At 43.0% G+C, this 23182-nt stretch overlaps 1 protein-coding gene across 3 annotated transcripts in view; it reads right to left on the bottom strand.

The window, feature by feature from the left end:
* The window catches only part of LOC130256852 (glypican-5-like), a 323662-nt gene that overhangs the window by 138811 nt on the left and 161669 nt on the right, over positions 1-23182 (bottom strand). For all 3 annotated transcript variants that reach the window (XM_056498925.1, XM_056498922.1, XM_056498924.1), the window contains one exon: positions 1043-1163. In XM_056498925.1, coding sequence (XP_056354900.1) covers positions 1043-1163 — 121 coding nt within the window. The remainder of the gene's footprint in view (positions 1-1042; positions 1164-23182) is intronic.

Here is a 23182-nt window from a genome sequence, read left to right as displayed (position 1 = left end):
ACACAGAGCTGGGCTCACAGAGCTGGGCTCACACAGAGCTGGGCTCACACAGAGCTGGGCTCACACAGAGCTGGGCTCACAGAGCTGGGCTCACACAGAGCTGGGCTCACACAGAGCTGGGCTCACCCAGAGCTGGGCTCACACAGAGCTGGGCTCACAGAGCTGGGCTCACACAGAGCTGGGCTCACACAGAGCTGGGCTCACAGAGCTGGGCTCACACAGAGCTGGGCTCACACAGAGCTGGGCTCACACAGAGCTGGGCTCACAGAGCTGGGCTCACAGAGCTGGGCTCACACAGAGCTGGGCTCACACAGAGCTGGGCTCACAGAGCTGGGCTCACAGAGCTGGGCTTACAGAGCTGGGCTCACACAGAGCTGGGCTCACAGAGCTGGGCTCACAGAGCTGGGCTCACACAGAGCTGGGCTCACAGAGCTGGGCTCACACAGAGCTGGGCTCACAGAGCTGGGCTCACAGAGCTGGGCTCACAGAGCTGGGCTCACACAGAGCTGGGCTCACAGAGCTGGGCTCACACAGAGCTGGGCTCACCCAGAGCTGGGCTCACCCAGAGCTGGGCTCACACAGAGCTGGGCTCACACAGAGCTGGGCTCACACAGAGCTGGGCTTACAGAGCTGGGCTCACAGAGCTGGGCTCACAGAGTGCTGGGCTCACACAGAGCTGGGCTCACACAGAGCTGGGCTCACAGAGCTGGGCTCACAGAGTGCTGGGCTCACACAGAGCTGGGCTCACACAGAGCTGGGCTCACAGAGCTGGGCTCACAGAGCTGGGCTCACACAGGCTCTGTGTGAGCTGTGGGGAGCAGGAGTTCCCCCTGCACCTCCTCACACCCAGGGAGCATCTCCCAGGGAATTCTGCCCTGCTGGACCCAGCTGGGACAATGCAATCTTCTGCCTTCAGCACAAACCCACCCCACAGCTGCTTCAGGCCCATAATTCTGGAAGATGGAATATGATGAGTAGTACCAGCTAGAGATTTCACCTTCAGCTCCAGGATAAAATGGTTTTGTCTTGGAAAATTACTTACTTGATTAAAGTGCTGAAGTTTATCAATTAAGTTGTTGATGAGTGGATCCAATCCTCTGACTTTCAGTTCTGGATTATTAATTTGTGCCTTCAGTCCATTGGAAACAACTCTGCTGGTATAACTGAAAAACAAAAAACAACACATCAGTGACTGGAACCATATCCATCAGAATCAAAAGGCATATTACAGGGGACTTACAAAAAGAAAATGTTTTGTAAATGGGAATAAAACTTTTTATAAATATTTATGTTTTTAAATACAGCAACCAGAATAAAAGTCACAGTTTTTTGCAGTATCATTTACCACTTCAAACTATTCAAGTCATGAACCAACAGCAATTTCATAAACCACAGAGAGGTTTGCTTAATTCATAATTTAATATTTGAATCTTTGTAACTAACATTCTTAAATTCTTCCATTGCAGCAGTCAAAGCTGATGGCTTCCAAAAATTCTCTCTTTCATTATTGCAAAACTCGGGAAATTTAAGACAGAAATTGTGTTTCATGAGATTCAAGCAAATTCCAATGAAAGGGGGAGTGTAATTTGAAAAAGGTTCATAATCCAAGTGTGAGTTGGAGTTCTCTTGCCAGACCAGCTGGGGACACTGGGACAGGCCTTTACCTTTATTCACAAATGATATTATTTGCTGAATGCTCAGCATAGTTCATCATGTGAAAACAAACCCAGGGTGACCCACTATAGATGTACAGGGGCATGTGACACAGCTTCCTGAGATCACCTAGTCTTAAAACAGGAGAAATTTCATTTAATGGGTCAGACTGGCCTCCACCAGTCTGTTTGGGGATTCCCTGTGAGTTCTGCTTTGTCTGATCAGAAGCTCATCAACAGCAGCAAAATGTAAGAGTTCCCCTTTAACTGCTCTTGGCTTCTCTCCATTCAACCCCTGGTTAGAACTGTTGGAATTTCTCTGGAGACTTATGTCACTATAACCCAGGATAAAGTTTAGCTCTTGTTGACCAGAGTGGGATTGTTCAGCCAGTATCAATAAAAATGGTGAAAAAAATGTGTGGCAGTGACAAAATATTTCTGCTTAGACACTGCTGTCTCGATGATGCATAGTGTGCAATCAGTTTTTTAAAAAACATGGTTACAAGCTGTGTTTGTCCAGTGTGTTCTCAGTGGGAGATCTGCCAGAACTGAGCCTGGAGAGACTCCCAGGAATGAGGAGATGGTGATTTCAGAGAAGAGGGGCTACAGCTCCTGAGGAGAAGGAGACAGCTCAGAGCTGCACACCCAGCAAGGAGGGAGCAATTCCCCCAGCCCATCCCAGCCAAGGACCAAAGGCTGCACTAGAAACACACATTCTGTCCCTCTGACCCAAACCACCACCCTGCACACTGCAGATCCTTCTACTATCCCTGCACCACGTTAGAATACTCTGAAATAAACACTATACATTTCCTGAAAGATAATCTGATTACCTTACTTCTTTGCACTATCTAAACCATTTTTTTTTGTTGACATCAGATCCTGAATTACATTACATACATCAGATCCTGAAATGTACATTAAGTAAGATCAGAAATTGGCTTGCTTTATTTAATAACCAGCAATTTAACTGAAATATTGTAGTACAGAATTGTTAACTCTGGTTACAGCACTAGTACTTTATTCCAACTAAACCCAGAAATGTCAGCAGGAATGTCCAGGAAAGTTGTATTAAAATATTGTCACTGGAGCAATCCTGAAAGTAACTGCTACACTGGAGCCCAGGGAACAGCTTGTGCAGACAGGATTTTCATCCAGACCTCAAGCATCAGGCCAATGTTATTCCATTGATTGATCAGGCTAATCTGTGATACCTTTAAAAAAACAACAAAAAACCAAAAGCATATGATAAAGCCAATAGCCTCCCAAACCCAGCTTTTCAGTATTTCAGAGGAACAATATCAATTTTTTAGATCTTAGGTAAGGCTCATCTCAAATCTAAGAAAAGGTAAAAAGTGAAATGCTGTTGACATATGGGATTGCATTTCAACTGAAGGCAAATGTTTTTATTTCATAAATAAATAAAGATAAATTAAGACATCTGAGTAAAAACACCTATTTAAAAAAGCAAGGTGATGTTCTGAAATGCGTCTTCTTTAATTCCTAATATGAAAAGGAAGGAAGGTACAGGGTTTTCTCAAAGTTACATATGCCTTAAAAAAAAAAAAAAAAAAAAAAAAAAAGCCATATGAAATAATAAAATAGAAATAAATTCAAATTCCTGGCAAATGAGTGCAGGAGCTGCATTAAGGACAGATCTAACCAGCAGTGATATCTAGCCAAAAAACCCCAAAAAACAGGGGGCTGTTGTTGCTGCAGACCCCACCAGCCAGGATGCTGTGAGCAGCTTTTCCAGGTATTATTGAGGGATTATGGAGCAAGACCCCAGCACTGGAACATGCACTGAGCATTTCAGGATCACCTGTGCTGGAAATTCAAGATGCCTGGAACCTGAGCTTAATCTCAGTGCAGCTCTCTTCATTTTAACTTTCTGTTCTCTGCTTGAGTATTTGACCCAACACAGCTGTGCAAGAAGCATCAAATTTTTTATTTAATTTTGGGATAAACTGAACATCAAACATCTCATGGCCAAGTGAAAATCTGAGCCTAATATTCAGTTCATAGGAATCCAGGAAATGCAGCAAACATCTATATGGGACTAAAACTACTTTTGATGAAATCATTTGTCACACAACCTTAAGAGCTGCCATATATGCAGAAGAATAAAAATTCACTGTCTACAAAATTGAATACACATTTGCTGAGATGTTTCTAATTTTGTGATCACACTTTTTAAAAAACAAATTATAGACTATACATCAAGACAGCAATTTCTTAGCAGAAATATTTTGTCACCTGCCATGCATTTTTTTAATCATTTTTGTTGGTACTGATTGAATAATTCCACTCTGATCAACAAGGGCTAAAACAGCAACACCTTTCTGAGACATACTGGCAAGTACAAACTCCTTCTGAGACTCCAAAAATTTCACCATTTATTTCTCTAGTGTTATAAAAATGTGACTGTCCTATTTTCTGTATAAATGTACAAACAATTCTGTAAGAAAAAACAACCTGCCCCCCCAGGAGAAGAACACATTGGAAATCCGCAGTAAAAGAAAATTTCTGCTTTCTCAGCCTTCTAAAACTCATCTGGCTAAAGCCACAGAGCTCTAGAGTAAGCCACTCATTTTCTAGCAAAATCATGAAGTGTTGAGACAAAGCAAGACTTTACAGCAATCATTTCACATCCAGCACTGCTCCTTTCACCTCTGGGCATAACTTATAGAGCAGGAGATCATCCCAGAGATCCCTGATGCCTGCAGACCCTCCCAGAAGCAGAGGGCACTGTGCAGGGAACTCGAGGGAATTGAAATGATGCTTTTCTAGCCCTGTGTGTTTGTGTCCTAGGTTACAATGTAAAAATGTGCCCAAAAGTGTGTATTCTATCACCATCTGCTGAAACCAGGTGGGGCAGTGATCCTTATCTCTGTGGAGATATCCTCTGCTAATGGGCCAGCTGTTAAAAACAGGTGGGGCAATGTTCTTTACCTTTCCCATGACCCATCCTTCCTCCAGGAGATATCTCCTGTTAATGGGCCATTGAGTCCCAGTGCATGGCTGATAAAATTACATCATCCCACTGGGAGATGCTCCAGCCAGGGGGAGGAGCCAAGCCTTTCCTACCTAGATAAAAACTGAGATTTGGAGCACCAGAGCTGCCCTTACCCACTGGTTTCCAGAGGACAAAACCTACCAGAATCACTGCTTCAACAAAACCACTTCATCTGGACTGTTACCACCACCCTAACTAGCAGGTGTCAGGCTGTATTCTGACTCTGTCAGTGGTTTTTTCTTTTGTACTATTGCATGTATTTTATTTTTCTCTTTTTTTCCTATTAAATTGTATTTCTGACTTGGAGTCTCTCACTGGTTTCACTTCCAAAACCATTAGAGTTTTGCACCCAGGGTGCAGCAGCCTGTTTACTCCAGCAAAACCCTCAGCACAGTGCCAGAGCAGCCACCACCCACCCCTGAACGACTCAGAGGTTAAAGGGTCACGGGGGAGAAGGAAGAGAAAAGCTCTGCATGTGCCATTTAGTAAGAAGCAATGAGAAATATGGATAAGCTACTTAACTGGCCTTGAGATCCACTGAAAAACTAATTCAGTTACATTAGGCATGGTTCACCAGATGGTGTGTTTTGTCTTATATTTATTCATAATTTGACCCTTAGGCTGGAATGGTTTGCCTGAAATTCAATTATGTGAACCCACTGCTGATCTACAGCAGCCTGTGGTGTCCCTAAATTAATAATTTTTGGACATTTTCTTTGCAGTTTTCAGATGCAGCCCCTGGAGCGTGTGATCCTCTGACCTACAGGGCTCTGCAATCCTTGTTTTCTTCCCAATTTGGGGAACACAGAAACGTGCACTAACTTGTAAAAGCAGAGCCAAAACCTGTAGAGTTGCAGAAAGTGACATAATTCATCAGGATTACCAACTTTGATCTGATTGACCCCTCTGCCCACTTCTTCACAAAGTGGCAAGAACAAGCAGAACACATGGCAAACACACATCCCTTGCCTGGTTATCCCTTGCTTATCACTCATGAGTAACTTCAAGGAAGGAAAGAAAATGCTGCTTCCCTGAGGCATTTCTGAGTTTAAACACAATTCTCCATGAGGAAAAGCCAGCCAGAGCAGGGCTCCCCTCGGACTCAGCTTTCCCTGAGCTGCTCCACACAATGAACAAGAGAGGGACAAGTCCCCACCTCCTCCTGAGCCTTGGCACTAAAAGTCACCAACACAGGCTGGGCTTCATCTCTGAGCAACTCCCACAATGGCACTGCTCACAAAAATGCCTCCAATCACACATTTTGTCATTTCTGAATCAGCTTAAATCTGGTTACACTCACTGAGCATCACATGGCTGAGAGATCTCCAAAAAGGGGTGATCAACTCATGACCAGTACTGTTCTCTAAGGAGCTAAGCCACCAAAATAAATACTTCATTAAAACACAAAAACAACAACAAAAAAAAAAAACCCAAAAAACCCGAAACCAACCAAGAAATACATACTGGTAAGTTTACTGGCACATAATCAGCAGCCATGGCTTATTTTGAGAAAAGAACCTATGGCATTTCTGGCACTGTACAAGACTGCTGAAGGAGGTGGAGTCACCAGGATAAAATCTGGGTTCACAAAGGGAAAAATATTTCATGTATTCTACACAATCAGCTGAGCACAACTGCTGCAACACTCTCTGAGAGAAAGGTTTCTCTTTTGAAAAATACCTATGCAAAGAGTTCATTTGGAAATGATTAAATAACTGCCAACAGACTACAAGAAAGCTGAAGTCTGGCACATTAGAGTTTAGCTGCCCTGAAGATTTTGTGAAGCAGAACTGACACGATAAGAATTCCATCTCTGCCAGAACTATTCTAATGGGCTCCAGTGAAAGTTTCACAAATAATCTTATTTATTAGCAATTATGGAAAACGATGAGACAAATGCAGTGTGCTAATGGGATAATTAGAAAAGGAAAATCACAAAGCCAAATAGCATTTATAATGGTCTTTCTCCACTTCTACAGGGCTGAAAAAGACCTCTTGTAGTCTAGATTATAAAGACAGTTTTAAGACTGCAGTTACAAAACCAAGCTACAAGACGGCTTCAAGTGACTGGATGATGCCAGCCCATGAACTCTGAAAAATCAATGAAAAACATGTAAGAGATGACAGCCTCAAAAAAGATGTGTTCATCAGTTTGTCCGAAATCGTGCTGAAAATGTAGTGAGTGGAGCTGCACAGAATATTGTAAATGCTTGAAGAATGTTGCAAAAAATGTTATTACAGATTGTTGGTGAAACAGCCTTCATTCTTTCCCTAGGTGTATGAAAAGTTACCTTAAGGCACACTGAAAGCACCAAAGAAATTTGCAGAAGTTAATTGGACAATCTTTATTATGTCATGGGAAAGAAAGTACTTGCCTGGAATACCATCAGATAGGAAAGCTCTTTAGTTTCAAGTGAAATAAACTCTTCAGGACACACAAATGGAACATCTATACCCATCACATGGAATAAAATGAGCAATGAAAATGATACAAACCCTGATAAAAAAGCTGATAACCTAACTGGAAACTGGAGGTATAAAGAGCATTCCCCATTATAATGACTCGAGAAACAGAACAGAAAACAAAAAATATATCCTTATCAAAATAACATCTAAGAGAAAAGTAAAGCTAATCTGAAACACCTTTTCCTCAGCAACTCCCAGGCAAGGGGAGAGCCTTCCTTGAGTACAAACAGAACAGAATCAGGATAAATCCTGAGGGAGAAACTGCTGCTGCCCCTCTTGGAGCTTCCACTCTGTTCTGCTGGGCAAAGCAAATGGAAACAGATGATGCCAAACTTCTGAGCCTGCCACATGGAAGGCACTGGTGGAAAACAGCACTGACTCAGCAGAAAACACAGCCTCAGAAGAGGACAGGACTTGAACTCTTACAACAAAAAAACAGAAAAGCAGAAAGCAAATAAAAGCAAAAAATAAACTAAGCAGTGGAGAGAGAATGAGCATGGAGCAAGGGCTCACATTATTTGGTTGGCAGGATTCTAGACAGGCCAAGGCAGCAAGAAACCAGCTGCCTTTCTGAAAACCCTGGTTGCAGATACTTAACAATTAGTCTTGACAGATGACCATGGTGATACAAAAGGATATTCTGTGAACCCAGCATAGGAATTTTTATGAAGCAAAACAGAAAATGTCCTGATGTGCACATTGTCCAACATATGTCACAGGGAGAGGACCTTGCCTGTGGCTCATGAAAAGCAAAACCAAACCAAACAGAAATAGATTAATACTAAAATTCCAGCTTTCCTCAGAAGCCAGTTTCTCCAAATGCATGTAGACACACATGGGAGATCAGAGAGCAGCTGTCAATAATGAAATGCAGCTCTGCATGAACCCAGCCCAGCTCTGAGCTCTGCCCTCCAAGCCTTGGCTCCCTCGGTGTGCCCTGGGCAGATGGAGCACACCAGACACACCATTGCCCCCATCCTGTGCCAAGGAGGGATTTGCACAGCCCAGGCCCACCCTCTCTCCCAGGCTCAAGCACAAGGAGCTGAGATCTGCACTTTCTGAAGCACTGTCAGCTCCCCTGGCTGCTCTGGCTCCTTGGGGATGTCTCTGGCCATTATGGATTTTAAACATGCACTAATGCACACACATTCAATTTCATTCCCTTGGACAGTTTTTCCAATATATTTCAGCAATATATTCACTCCAATCCTTATCTGCTCCAGTGTCTCCACTTCTGCCCACATCTTAATACCTCAGAGCAGGTCCTTGAGTCCCAGATGGAAAAGTTATTTACTTTAGTCCATGGTACATAGTCCCAATTTATTCCTATTTCTAGGTTAAAGACTTCATCATGAGGATGTTGCTGCTAAATTTTATAGAAGTAAAAAGTAAATAGGAGAGCTTAGTGCTGAATAGAAAGAGATCAGACACTGAGATTTCCAAGTCTCCTGACTCAAAGAGTTCTTAAATCCTTCCCTTTTGCTTCATCTTTTCCACCAGCAAGACAAGTAGCTGAAATCATCATTCCAAAGCATCCAAGTTTTATTCTTGATAGAGGAACCTGCATTCTACAGCAGAGGCTACTTGTCCATCTCACCAGCAGACCTACCCATTTCACCCAACTTCTTCCTTTTCCAACTGACATGGATCAGGCCAATTAACCCTCATTGTCCCCCCGAGGGTGACACAACAGCCCAGCTGCCCTCAGCAAATCCTGATGATGGCTACAGGCACCGGGCTGGGCTCAGCCTGGAGCCATCCCCACGGCTAGAATTCCTCCAGGCACAGCCAAAACTCTGCCACACTGGCACCACAGGGGATGTGCTCCACACAGACCTTCCCAGTGCCAGCTCCATTGTTTAGAACAACTGGTACAAGCAGCACTTCTAATCTGTTCTGCTGTTTACCTAACTAAATATTTGATGCAGTATTTCAGGATGTAGCAAAAATCACTGCAGAAAATGTCAGTAGTAGTAAAGGGCAAGTATGGTCCAGCTATGGAGACCAGAATGTCTCTGCATTTTCCCAAGACAAATGTTTACCCAGGTCAAGGTTGAACAGCTCGAGAGAAACGTGGGAAACTGAGCAGCCTCTATTCATGTTTTTGTCATTAAACACAAAGCATTGTTTTCCTTGCTCGAGTGTTTGGTACTTCTCACAAAATAACTGCACTAGAAGAGAGGTCAAATGTAGATTTTCCTGTCATCACAAATCTAGAACAGAGAATACTTATACAAAAATCAATTTACTTGACCTATACTGTTCAATTTTTCTGCTAATACTGCTGGAGATTTATGTCTGGTTAAAACTGTTCCCTTCTGCAATTTAACATCTCTCCCCTTTGATTTTGCAGAAAGGTCACAATCCCGAGTTCATGATTTTATATTTTCCTGCCACAAACATCAACACAAATTCACACAAGTTCTCTGCAGGATTAACAACAGCAAAACCACCTTGTTGGGGGAAACACATTTAATGCACACAAATGCATGCACCACAAAATATTGTGCAGAAGAAAGAGCTAAGAAGAAAAATAAGGGCAGAGAATCCCTTTCCCCATGCTACAGGTCTCCTTTTCCAGAAAACCCAAGCTGCCAGTTCAGCCATGGGATGCACAATCTCATTTTTGATAGTTACTTTTAAGGCAGACCACAGCAAAAGGGACAAGAAACCACTTCTGACAGTTGCAAGTTAGTGGCTCGTTTCCTCTACAGTTCTGATTTCTGTAGCAGAGATTCCCTTCCCTTAAACCCCTGAAAAAGCTCCAATCCTCTGTGTTAGATGCAGGCAAAATCAAAATCCTCAGTACAAAATCCCCAAGTCAGCAAACAGAAGGCAGATCAGGAGGCTCACAAAGGACAGATAAACTCAAACAATCTGCCCATCACACATCTCATGTAGCACCCTCAGAAATATGCATTTTTTTATGTTTTAGCTATGTTTAGCTGAAAACAGAAAAAAAATAAAATTAATGACATAAGACAGAAGAATCCAAGCCTGGCAGGATTTGTGCTGTACAACAGAGAAAGTCCCTCCAGCAAGGATGCAGGATGCAGGGATGGCCCTACAGAAGCCCTTTTCCTTGCATCTAAGTAGAATCACAAATAAACTTTTCAGTAATAACATTCCACTCCTCTCTGTTTATATTCAGGGGATGAAGTTCTGTTTCCTTAAGCAGAGATCCTAAAAGGACCCTGTTCCATCCCATTCCCACTGATCATCTGGGCCTCAAAAATGTAAATTCATCCTTGGAAGATTCTAATGGCAAGGAACCAAACACTCTCCTCTTCCCAGGGCAAGGACAGAGGGCAGAGCCAGCCAGCAGCTCCTTATCTGTTCTGTGGCCATAAGGTGCAACACAAAGCACTTGAGAGCTTGAGTGTGGCCACCCTGGCTGAAAAGGGAGCTGATAGTTTCAAGTGGCTGCTGCTCTTTGCTCCAGCTCAGCAGCTGCCCTGACCTGTGTGCTTTTCAAGCCTTTCCTGAGATGCTGAGAGCTTTTGCCCACCACACACACAGTGGAGCTGACACCCCTCAGCATGGGAAGTACAAACCTGCCTGTGCTCAGCCATAAGGAAAGGTCTACAAATACCAGAGAGGCAAAAAAAACCCACCACAATGAGAGAACTGGCTTTGCTTTTCTGCTAAAAAAAAAATCAGGGGAAAAAAAAAGAGAAAAAATAGACAGGAAGTAACTTTTTTGCCTTTTTCTTTTTAAAGATGTGTACAGTATTAGAGAACACAGAGAACCAAAGTCATTTGGAACACAAGACAAAAGGAATGAGAGAATAGCAGGCAGTTTGTTGTGGCACAACTATAGGCTACAAAGCACCCCTTGTTATCTGTGTGCTAAAAATACTGCCATGATTAACAGCAAGGACCAGGGAAAAAACAAATAATAGAAGAATAAATGATGTAACCATGTTAAAAAAGAAAGCATGTGACATTTCAACATTTACAATAGGATCTGAACAGACTTCAGTTGTCTGCAGCATCACCCATGTTTGAAGTATCCTGAAAAACTTTACAGAGGGTGGGTTGGGCTGGTACTGCTGGAGGCAAATGGAGCAGCATCAGTTACTGTGAACACAATATTCCAGCTGGTTTTCAGGATGAGGAAAAACTCTGCAAGTGTGCACAGCTAATGGTGTTGGATACTTAATTCCTCTTTTGGATGTGATGGTGACATAGCACAAGGACACTGGGGATGGACAGCTATGTCTGAATCTGTTCTACAGAGATTTACAGAGAGAGAATTGCTACATGCACAAATCCACAGGCTCAGGAAGTTATGCTGGACAAAGGCAAGAGGAGCAAGAGAAGGGGAAGCACTGACTGCCATGTCCTACCAGTGCACAGAAAATCTTTCAACAAAGCAACTGGCTTAACAAGCTATGAACCAAGTTGGCTTGTTTTAATGACTTTAAACCAAGAGTTTCCTGTCAGGAAAGGCAAAGTATTTACTGCAGACATTTGTTAAACTTGTCAATCTTCTACTTTGAGATTGCATTTAAAGAACAATTAATAAAAAAAGGATTCAAATTGGATTAAAATTAATCTAATTTTAATCTAATCAGGGGGTGAGGAAGTAGTTTATTGCTTGCATTTTAGATGAATCACCTCTTTTTACCATGGCAAAAAATTAATCAAAAAAATAAGGCTCAATTTGGCAAAAGGAAAATTATTTCACCTGATTTTTCTCTCTTAGTGGCTAAACTGTGTATTAATCCCTGAGGTGTACAGGATATTCCAAAGTGCCTGTCTAGTTTTACATACACTTAGAAGTTTCTGTTTGGATCTTGCCATGGCATGAGACTAAATACTACCAAAAATGACTTGCTTCTATGTAGACAGTAATGCTCAGCATTGATGGTCTCTCATTTATTTTGGAAAAGCATCTGAAACTCTAATGACAGCTCTGCCCCTGGCAAATGGTGCAAACAGAGCAAACTGCTTGAGGAAGAAACCATTTAATCAGTGTTTTACTGGTTTTCATCTCAAATAGAGCTGGACACTGTCTGCAGCACAGATCACACCAAACCCATCAGTACAGGCAAGAAAAGCCCTTGATGGAGAGGCCCCCACAGAAGCTGGAGGATGATGATGTGATGTTCATGGCTCACCATGCAGGTCAGTGAGGAGCTCCTGAGAGGCATCACTCCCACCCTGAACACAAAGCTGGGAGCACAGGCTGCTCCCAGGAGCAGTTCAGATCTCTGCTGAGTGCTGATACCCTGCCAGGTACCCCAACCCTGCCCTTCAGCAGACAGCTCAGCCTGGCACAGGAGGAGAGTGAGGGAGCAATTCTCCATCCTGGTTTTTTACTTTATTTAGCACATGGAGGCCTTAGAAGAGAATAAGAATCCCATGTCTTATTTCCCTCTTAAACTTTTAAAAATCTCTGTGAACCAATCAAAGGAGAAAAAAAGACTGAAACAAGTAAGTAGTGTAAGAAAAGAGCTGAAAGCCAGCAGGTAAGTTTTGCTTACTCCACCCATCCCACATAAAGCTGCCAAACTCCTGTTTGCCATTTCAAATCAGCCTGGCACAGCAGCGTGGCTGGAGCCTGTGACACAGCTGACACTGCCACAGCCCAGGGCAGTGCCAGCACCTTGCTGTGCTCCAGGGACTCCCAGCTTTATGGGGTATTAGCAACTGCTTGTCACTGCTGAAAAAAAATCCTTTGTAAGAGATGGAAATCAAAAAAGCAGCTCTTAGCAGCAGCATTGTTCCTGCAGGGAAAGAGCAGCATCTGTCACACACATGGATGGCACAGCAGGGACAGGATCTCAGAGTTCTGGTGGCTACAGGACACAGCAAAAGGCTGAACATCCCTTGCAGGGTCTCTCTGACTCAGAGCAGCTCCTGGAGACCACACCATCTCTATTTCTGTACCTGCTCCATGCAGGCTTCTTTTTGTTTTATTTTTTTTATGCAGAGGAAGTATTTTAACCATAAAACCTGTTTCCACTTGCCTTGCTGAAACCCTGCTCTGTGTTTCCTTCAAACTATTCAGGGCAGCAACCAGAGGCTGCCAGCACAACAGGGACATGGAAATACAGCTCCAAGCAGCCCCAGGCAGGGAAGCTCAGGGTGCAGCTGGGACCAGGGCACAGCCCAGCCATGTGCCCTGCCAGGACCCCAGCAGAGACCTGGGCTCACCAGCAGGACCTCAGCAGCTCCAGTGCTGTACCTCCAGCAAGAGGCACTGATTAATCACACAGCTGTATGCTGTGGGAGTGGAAATGAAAAGCCTTTTATTGGCAACCTCATTATTTAGTGATAATTAGAGCCCAGCGTGCCATAAACTGCCCCCAGATTTTATTTTTACAAAGAGAAGGTAAATTCACTGCTCCTTCCACAGATCTCCTCAGTCAGCCCCTGAGTACAGAGGAAATTGGAAATGCAATGGCATAGTTAAATCCAATATAGAATTAAACAAACCTTTACCCATTCTGTGCTTTTCAGGGAGATGGGAAAGGGAGAACTGTTGCTTAAATTATTCCTGCAGCTTTACTTGCTTAGTCTCTAGCAGCTCTGATCTGTCTCAGTGGTAATTTCTCCCAACTGCAGGAGACACATTGGAATTGCCAGAGAAGATCAGCTCACCAGCACTTTGAGGCCTGAATTCCTGCCTCTGGCAGCTGCCTGACTTTTAACTTGCCCTGTAAAGCTAACAAAAGGAGTTTTTCTGAACCAGGATGCCTCAAGCTTTCAATTCACATCTTGCCCCCACCTTTACACTCTAGTTATGCTGGTGCACCTTTCACTGGCTTTCCCAAAAACAAGGCACAGAAGGAATTTCTTCCCCAACAAGAGAGATGTCATGAGGCAGATCCCAGGGTTCAGAGAGCTGGGATATCTTCTGTGAGTTACAGAAGAGAACCAAGGCACCTGGTGACTGAAATTACACCTACAGCTGTAATTCTCTACCAAACTCCTGGCCTTGCCTGTGGTTTCATGTAAAAAGAGAAAAAGGAGTAAAGGAGAAAAAGGAGTGTATTACCACATTTCCTTACAAAGCAAACAAGCAGCAATTTCTGATTTAAAAACAAACAAAAAAAAAAAAACCCCACCCTTTAAGGTGGCAATATCCAAAAAAAGCCAATTGTAGCTTTTGTGGCAGAGCACCAATCCCAGTCCCAAAGTGCCCAAGGCACCTGAGAAGGGCAGGGACAGGAGCTGGTGTGTCCCTGGATGCCTGTGACATCCTGCAGCCACCACAGACAGAACTGCAAACACACTGCTGCAGCACACTGTGAGTGAGTGAAGCACACTCACACTGAGCATCAGCACCAAATACTCATTCTGGGGGGGAAAGAAGCTCAAGACTTCTCAGTTGTAATTTGAAAGCCAGTGCAGTAATTTTCTGTCACTTCCCTGTGCTCAACTGACATGCCAATCACAAGAGGTGAGGAACCACACTTCCATGTTAATGTAATTTCAAATAACAACAGCACGTTATTGCTGAGGAGTGATCAGTACCAGCACCTCCATCTCAAGCTGTGGCACAATATCATCTGCTAAAGCTCATGGAGTGATCACTCCTGAAGAATCTCTGAAGTTCTTACACTTCATTCAGTGGGGAGAGTGACTCTGTACATCATTGTTGGAATCTGAGTAGGTTTATAAAAAAGCAACCCTTTGTGAATTACTGCATTAACTCAGCAGAGGGGAAAAAGCCAGTTTGCATGGATTCTACTGAAAAAGTCAAGTAGTTTCAGTTCCATTAAACGATTACATTCTTGAAATCGTAATTGTATAGTTAAGTCTACTACACTGAGCAATTTACAACAGACCCTGGCTGGGGATGCTCTGAATCTATGAATATTCAGCAGCAATTTGAACCTTGAGCTCCCCCTTGTGCCACGCAGCCAAATTACCAACAGAATAATTGGGGTTTCCTTTACTGCCTTGGCTGCTGGGGATTTTGGGAGAGTGGATCCAGGAATGCTGGAGCAGTCCTGCCCATCCCCACACGAGGGGTTAATATCACACATAGCACTGGGAAAAAAGACTCAGGGAAGGTGAGAACAAGGGGTTTGTACTTGTGCTCAGCTCACAAAAAGATGAATATTTCATAATGCCACTGACACATCAAAATGCAGCTGCAGCTTAATGCAGGTGATCCATGTCACATGAAAAATGTAGGATCCAGATTCTCTCTCTTCATGGATTCCCTCATTCTGACCAAAACACTGTTGGTGACATGTTTTCCAATGAATATTTTCTCCCTGAATCCACATAATCTCAGGCATATAGTGCTACAAGAAATAGCCTCTAAAAACCCAGTGTCACCTCCAGCCTGAGCCACTCTAATGCTTTAAAGACAGAGAACACCACAGGCAATAACTATGTAGACAACAAATTAGACTGCTTCAAGGACAGCCATTCCAACCCCTCACTGCAGATTTATTCCTTTTCTCTGAAGTAACAGCTCATCTATGAACTGATAAGGAAAACACTGCGTGGTTACATTAGCTCCACTATGCTGTGGGTAACTAATGCTGACACCTGAGAGCTCCAGGAATTACAATCACTAACAGGGAAGTGTTTCTTCAAGCAAAGGTCCCTGTTTTGAAGTATTTCTGTTTTTCTCATAAGGAAAATCTGTGCCTGTAACTGAGTTTGGCTTATAAACCACATACAAATAAAAAAACCACTTAAAGGTGACAGTGCTTAAAAACCAAACCAATGCACATATAAAATACATTTTAAGAATGTGTATCAAGAATTTCCCTTGCACCAGAGATTATATCAAGAAGAAATGCTGCTCACCTTCCAATCAAAGAGGAATTAGACTTTAGCAATTGCATTTATATTGAAAAATGAAAGAGCTGTGTTTATTAGAAATCTGCAGCCTGATGTTTTTCTGGGCCTTCAAGCACAATGTGCACAGGGCTGCTGCAAATCTGCTTTTCCTGAGATTGATTCCACTCTCCTGCCCTGCTTTCTGAACCAGGGGCTCTCAGCATAAAGGCAAGGAGTCGACATGAGCAGCCTTCAAATACCCTCCTAGGTTTGGAGGGGCTATTTTTGTTTTGTTTTAGCAATTTCCCCATCATTTTCTATGCCAATGATTTTATTTTTTTTTTCCCAGACACAGGGAGTGATTTGCACAGGGCTGAATGCAGATCCCCATGGAATGAGCACAAATTAAGCAGCTTCATTAGATGAGTATTTCTCATTTCCAGTCTGGGTTTTTTTGGTCATCTTTCAGGCAATCTTAATCCAGTGGATATGGGCAATATGGATTTAATAATCACACATGGCTTTACTCAGAATGTTGCCTGGCACTACGTCAAATGCCTTACAGAAATTAAATGTACAAACAGAGTTAACTTTATCAAATTTTTGTGAATGCCAGCAAAAAAAAAAGCCAGCATGAAGATTGCCTGGTGAGATCCCATCATAAACCAGTGTTCCCTGGAATTATGTTTCCACCTCTATTATGCTTGAGCATCCCATTCACCAATCCTGGAACAGTGACAGCTCAGGAGCTTTGCCTGCAGGTTTCCCAAGCAGTGTTTGACAATCAAACCATTTCTGTGACTTTAGGGGCAGAATTTGTCCCCACAGGCTGCACAGAGCAGTGCCTGGAGAGACACAGCACCCACCAGGGCTGCACCTGCTCCACCCTCCAGCAATTGCTGCTGTATTTGTAGCTAAGATGGGCATGTGTGACACATTTTTACAGAAACAAAGGGTAAAAAGCAACAACTTTTTTGTGGCAATCAAAGGCTGCCCCGTATTTGCAGGGATTGGATTCCCTTCCACACATCTTTCACACCCTCAGCAAATCAAAGCAGCTTCTGTCAGGAACATATCTGCATTTGAAACTGCTGCTTCCCTTTGTCTTAAAAAGCAAATTTGTTGTGTGCCTTCAAAATAATTTCATTCTAGGCAAATTCTGCTGCTGTAAAAACTCAGGTAGTCAGACTTGCATTGATATCCTGGCTAAACCTGACTGATTTTACCTGTTTCTCCACTCTCTCCTGGGATGTGTGTACCTGAGCCTCTGGTCCTTAGAGGGGAAACATCTGGAATTTGAATGTTTCTGTGCTCCCACATGCTGCCCCAGGAAGGCTCAGGACCAGGGAACCCCCAGTTCCTATTCACAACCATTCTTTGGGAAATGAGACACTGCAAAAATAGTTCAGTGCAGCCTCACTGCTAAAAGTTTCAAGAAATCTGATGAGTGTGCAGATTTGAATATTTAAATATAACCAGCACACTCCTCCCTCCCACTACCTTGGGCATCATAAGGAACATGTCTTAGCTCCCAGTGCCACCACTCTTCCCACAGCCCATGCTGCCTTCACAACTGGAGTGTATTTTTGCATTCACTTTACACATTTTCTACACATTTTACTGTTTACAGCAATAAAAGGTCAGGAGGATATATTTTGAAAATTCAAAAGTTTTTAGATTTAAAAAAAATCTTCTCCTTCCTTATTTTCTATAGCAAAGTAGAGAAGGAGAAGAAAGAAAACAGAAGTGCAAAGCCACAGAAAAATAAAGTTACATAAAAAAATTGATTAAACTTTTCTGTCTTCTCTCTTGTTCGATGCTAAATGAAAAATAAACTTCCTCATCATGAAGAACTCCAAAATAGGGATTTCTTTTTTTTTTTTTTTTTTGTTATTGCTGTTGTTGACTGAGCTTGCACATCTGTGAATTAAAGAATTACCATTTGGAGAGCACGTTTATCTCTTCTGTTGAAGATGGTGCCAGTTCTCAGACATTTGTTTTTTGATAAAAAAAGGAAAAAAACATGATTAAGTGCTCTTGCTCTCTAAGAAGAGCACAGCAAAAGGCTGACCATTAGATGGCCTGGACACACAAACTGAAGTGAAACTTGTGAAACTTCACTCAAGAGTGTGTGTGTTTCTGAGAGATAAACATGCAACACATTCTGACAAATCAAAGTTAATCTACTGTTATCTCTCTTTTATTTCATCAGCTCTCTGGATTAGACTACACAGCTTCACTACTTTGCACCAGGGAATTGAGTAGATGGAAAAATCTTTCTTATTCTTCTTACTTTAAAGAATACATTTTTCAAAGCCTGATTATAAATCCTTGGCTGGCAGGAATTACTACCATAAGTATTGTGTAAGAAATATATTCTCAGCACAATGCAAAAGGCTTTCATGGTGGATTTGAGGAAAGTAATGAAAATTAACATTAAACCTGAAACTGGGCAGACACTGCACCTTTCCACACCTAGTCTAATACCTTACCTTCAGATTTGCATACTGGCCCTGATTTGATATTTTTAGCTACAGAGCAGGTGCTTTTAGACATTTTTAATGTACCTGCATATTTCTGCCTGTCACAGCACTGTAGTGTGAAAGGAAAAATGGCACCAACCCCACATCAAATCACTGCCTGTGGAGCATCTCCTTAGGGACTGTGCCACCTTCCTGATCAGAAAACAAGATTAAAGGGCACCTGTGGCTTACCTGTGCCCAGAACAGGGAGTGGGGAGCAGGGAGAACCCCAGAATCCAGCTCTGTGTGCTGGGACAGGCACCCAGGGCTGTCTCAGCAGTGTCACTCTGGGTCCTGCTGCTCTACACTGGGCAGTGGCAAACCCCACTCTGCACAAACTCACCAAAGAGTTACACAAACAGTGCATAAAAAGGACCAAGACCACAAGGAAACTGCCACCAAATGGATTTTTTTTTTGCTTTCACTTATTAATTTTCTTCAGCCATGTCTCCTATTGTTCTTGGCCCTTTTATGAGCTCCTCTGGACTGTTACATTTTGTGCTCTCTGCTGATAATTGCAGGCAGTGATGAAGTGGAGAACTGCTAGCAACTGGTCTGCTGGCTCAATAATGCAATCTCACATATGGACCAGCCCTAAAAAGCAATCTATCAAAAGAAGAATAAGCCTCCCCTTTGTCCCAGGGGCAGACACAAGGCTTTATTAAAAAAGAGGGAGGGGGTTATGGGTGAATGTCTTTGTTGAGAATTTTTACAATTATATTTCAGTTTTCCTCTCAACACTGAACTGCCACTTGCTTCCACATCTCCTGGGTGTTTTGCCTGTGTAAAACAAAAAAATGCAAATGGGCCAGTTTTAATTCAAAAGCAGATCAAATAAAGAATGACCTTAGGCTGTAACCTATGCAATAATCATTAAGCAATTCCAGGCTATTCTAAAAGGAGCTTTTCCACCAAAAAATCTTCCAATTAACTCTCAAACACATCCTCCAATCTTGCTGAACTCATCAAGTTTAGCAGGAAACACCACGCTAAATGCCCCACAGTAACAGCATTAAATTTCTGGATGTTGGATATTTATTTTGCATGTGGTGTATTACATCCAGCACATTAAATGCTCTCTTAGCAACTAAACAACCTCTCTCCACCAAAATGAGCTCACTCAGATTCCTAATAACAGACAAAACCCCAGATACCCATGGGAGAACATAATTCACTAAAAACCAGTGCATCTCTGACCTCTCACCCCTTACAAGGGATCTTCAAAACCAGTTCTAAAACACAAGCTTTGGAACTAAAATGCATAACTGTGCTGGACATTAAGATCCCCAATAAATCAGACTCAGTTTATACACAGTGGTTCCAAAGAATCTTCTATCTCCCCATCTTCATGGGCTGCAGACTACGAGTGACCTGTCTCCTCTTTTCTCTCTATTTCTGCCTCTGGAACTCCCCATGGACAGCAACCCCCATCTCAGAGCTGCAGCCTTCCTGAGCTGATTTCCATCACACAGTGACTGTGTGTGACACTCTGGGCCTGTGCTGTTTAAGGCTCTCACCCAGGAGCAGCAGTCACTGCCCACCACACTGAACATCACTGCCTGTAACAAAGCCTTTATCTGGCACAGCACACACACTGCATGCCTTTGTTCCCCTCCTCCTGGTCACTGCAGCCTGGGCTCCCAGCAGATAAAACACAGCCCTGTCCCCTGTGTCCCACCCCAGGTGCAGCACAGCAAGTCAGAGTGGCCACGAGGGAGCTCAGCCTCAGCACATCCTACTGAAACCATCAAGGTGCATTTGGGGCCATTTTAAATTTCCACCTGCTCTCTGTGACCTGAGAAAGCTTTTCCCACTTTCAGGGTTACCTCCTGGAATGAGTTAGTTGACCTCTCTCATCCTACACCTTATTTTCCTGAAAAACAATTTCTCCCTGTCCTGTCTTTCCAACACTGCCCGTTCTCTGACTGGCAGAGCAGAACAGTTCTGCATCAGAAACATGAGCAGCAGCTGCCTTTCTACACCTGCACCAGCAGCCACAGGCAAAGAACAGCTACTGTTCCAAAGATCTTCCTCTGACGGCTGGTAATGACCCCATTAATTGCATAATTAATTAATTAATCCCAACTGAGTAACCCAGGAGCCAGGTGACTGCAGTGGATGACAGCCTGCTTTGATTGCTGCCTTTCCCACCTGAAATTTTAATGAAATTACCAGCTGAGGACAACAGATCCACAGGTACCCCTGGGACATCAGTAATGTTTCCTCCTGAACTTTACAGTCATAGGCTAAAATTGAAATAATCTTGTGAGTTTGAGCCCCAGTTCTGGGTAAGGAAGCACTGAGAACACAAATCCATTCAAGGGGTCTCTAAAGTAGTGATGGGTTTTCAACTCAGTTATATCCTCCACTGGGCAAGTAAAAAAAAAAATAAAGCAGGACTTGTGAAGTGGGGAAATGCTATATTTCACTTCTCCTTTCCTTCTCCTTTTTCCTTAGAAATTTGAGAGAAAAATGTTCTAAGGCATGGAGAGCTTAAAAGAGCAATTCTTTCCTTGGTGCATTCAAAAGTCAGCAAAGAAAAGCCAGAAAGCTGCCACAGCCTCAGTGCTCAGGATGGCAAACACTCCTTCACCAGGTCAGCAGTTGGCTCAGGGATCCCTAATGCTGGGCTGCCTTCTCTCAGCTCACTTCCCCTGTGACTCTCAAAATCACACCCACTAGAATTCAAATGGGATTAAATTCCTCTCTTAGTAAACTTGTCTTCTGTTTGTCCCCTTTGCTGGGCCTATCAGGCCAAGACAGAATTTACTGCAGTTAAACATTGTGTAGCATCTGCTCAGCTATAAATTAATCACTGCCAGATAGGAATAAAGATAATTAGTTTCCTGGAGTGCATCTTTTTCTTTAGTTGTTAATTACCTACACAGGGACCTGCACCTTTCATGGAGTCAGCATAATCACAACATTGAAATGCCATTATTCAAACTCTTTCTGAGAAAATATTCACCATCTTTATACCTCAGCAGCATGGAAATATCTACTTTTTTATCAGATGAAGGCACGATTATATTCATTATTTAAGTAACATAAACAGGTTGTCACAATGTTTAAAGTTCAATTTCTTTGCTATTGGACTGCAATACAATAGAAATGAGCCACTGCAGGCACACCACAGACAGGACACCTGGATTCTCCTTCCACTTTTACAGTGACTGCCCCTGTATTTCCAAAATTTTCTTACAAACTCAGGTGACACCAACACTGCAGCTTATTGTGCAGAATGCTGCAACTTTTATGTATGAAGAGTTTTCAATTGCCTTCTTGCTCAGCATAAAAATATTCAGAAGTTGTTTAGAATTGATTATTTACAGACATGCCTGATCTAAAAATGAACATGTATTTCTTATAAGGCTGTCCACATAAAACCCAACAATATTCAAATTCAACTTCTTGTGTTGTTATACAAGAAACGTTTTTCAGGGGAAGAAAAAGCCAAACACAAAGAAGAAACCCTCGAGTCCAAACAAATATGTAACACTTATCAATTTCTCCCCATGAAACAAGAACTGCCAGCTGTGAATTTGAATGTGAATCCACTTAGTGCACTTCTCTCTGGCCATAGCATCACAAACCTGAGACAAAGAAATCCTCCCCTTTCTTGATTATCTAATACCTTTGTATTCCATGAAATAAATGACCAAGGGGAAGGAATTCCTTCCACTGTCTCCAGAGCAGAGAGGGGCAGCTCTGCCAGGACAATTCAGTTGATCCCCCAGGCCCTTGAGGAAGGGAACCTCATGTTTGTGTCAAACTCCCTACAGGGGCTGTGGAGCAGTTTGGGAATCCACTGGATGGATCTGCACGAGGAGAACATCACCATTTCCTTCTGCACTGCAAACAGATGCAATCCCCTTGACTGTCTGAGCTGTCAGACACACACTGAGATCCACTCAAGGCAGCTACAGCAGCATCTTAAATACCAAAAGTTAGTAAGATTATATTAATTATGTTAATGCTTTGTTCAGCTTATATTTACAGAAATTCTATGGCAGTACTGGGGTGCATGGAAGGAATAGCTCTTCCCAGTGACACCAGTGAAGGTTGAGAGCACCTGCTGAAATAAATGGCTAAGCCTAAGGAAAATGAAGGAGAAGCACATGAGATTTTCCCTGATGGAACACACTAGAAATCCAGATCAACAGGCCTTTGAGAGCAGAACTCCTGAAGAAAATGACCTCAGGAGAGGTTTAGGTTGAATATCAGGAGGAGATTCTTCCCCCAGAGGGTGGTTGGGTACTGGAACAGGCTCCCCAGGGCAGTGGGCACAGCACCAAACCTGTCTGAGTTCAAGAAACATTTGAACAATGCTCTCAGACACGTGGTGTGACTTGGGGTGACCTGTGCAGGGCCAGGAGTTGGGCTCAGTGATCCTTGTGGGTCCCTTCCAACCCAAAATACTCTGTGACTCAAAATGGAATGCAAAACTCAAAGTTAACACCAGAAAGTACAGCTCCTCATAATGTAAGACACTGTAATGTTTTTCACCAAGAAATGGTCTGAATATCCTCTCCTCTAGCTGCCAGAAGGTGGTAGTATTTCAAAATATTAATATTATTTATGAGGAAACAAACTCCCTGGTTTATGAAGGCTGGCTGCCTGCCAGTGCTGTATTTATTGTATTCACAAGAGTTACAAGCCCTGCAAAGGGCCTTGATCTGGAGCCCTGGGTGTCAGAGGGAGTGGAAAACAAACTGCAGAGCCTTGGCATTCCACAGGAGAAAATGTATTAATACCTGCTTGTCAGTGGGGCAGGC

This window comes from Oenanthe melanoleuca, chromosome 9 (genome assembly GCF_029582105.1).
Source record: "Oenanthe melanoleuca isolate GR-GAL-2019-014 chromosome 9, OMel1.0, whole genome shotgun sequence".
NCBI classification, from domain to species: domain Eukaryota; kingdom Metazoa; phylum Chordata; class Aves; order Passeriformes; family Muscicapidae; genus Oenanthe; species Oenanthe melanoleuca.
Note: the sequence above shows the minus strand (reverse complement) of the source record. Positions and strands in the feature narration are given on the sequence as shown.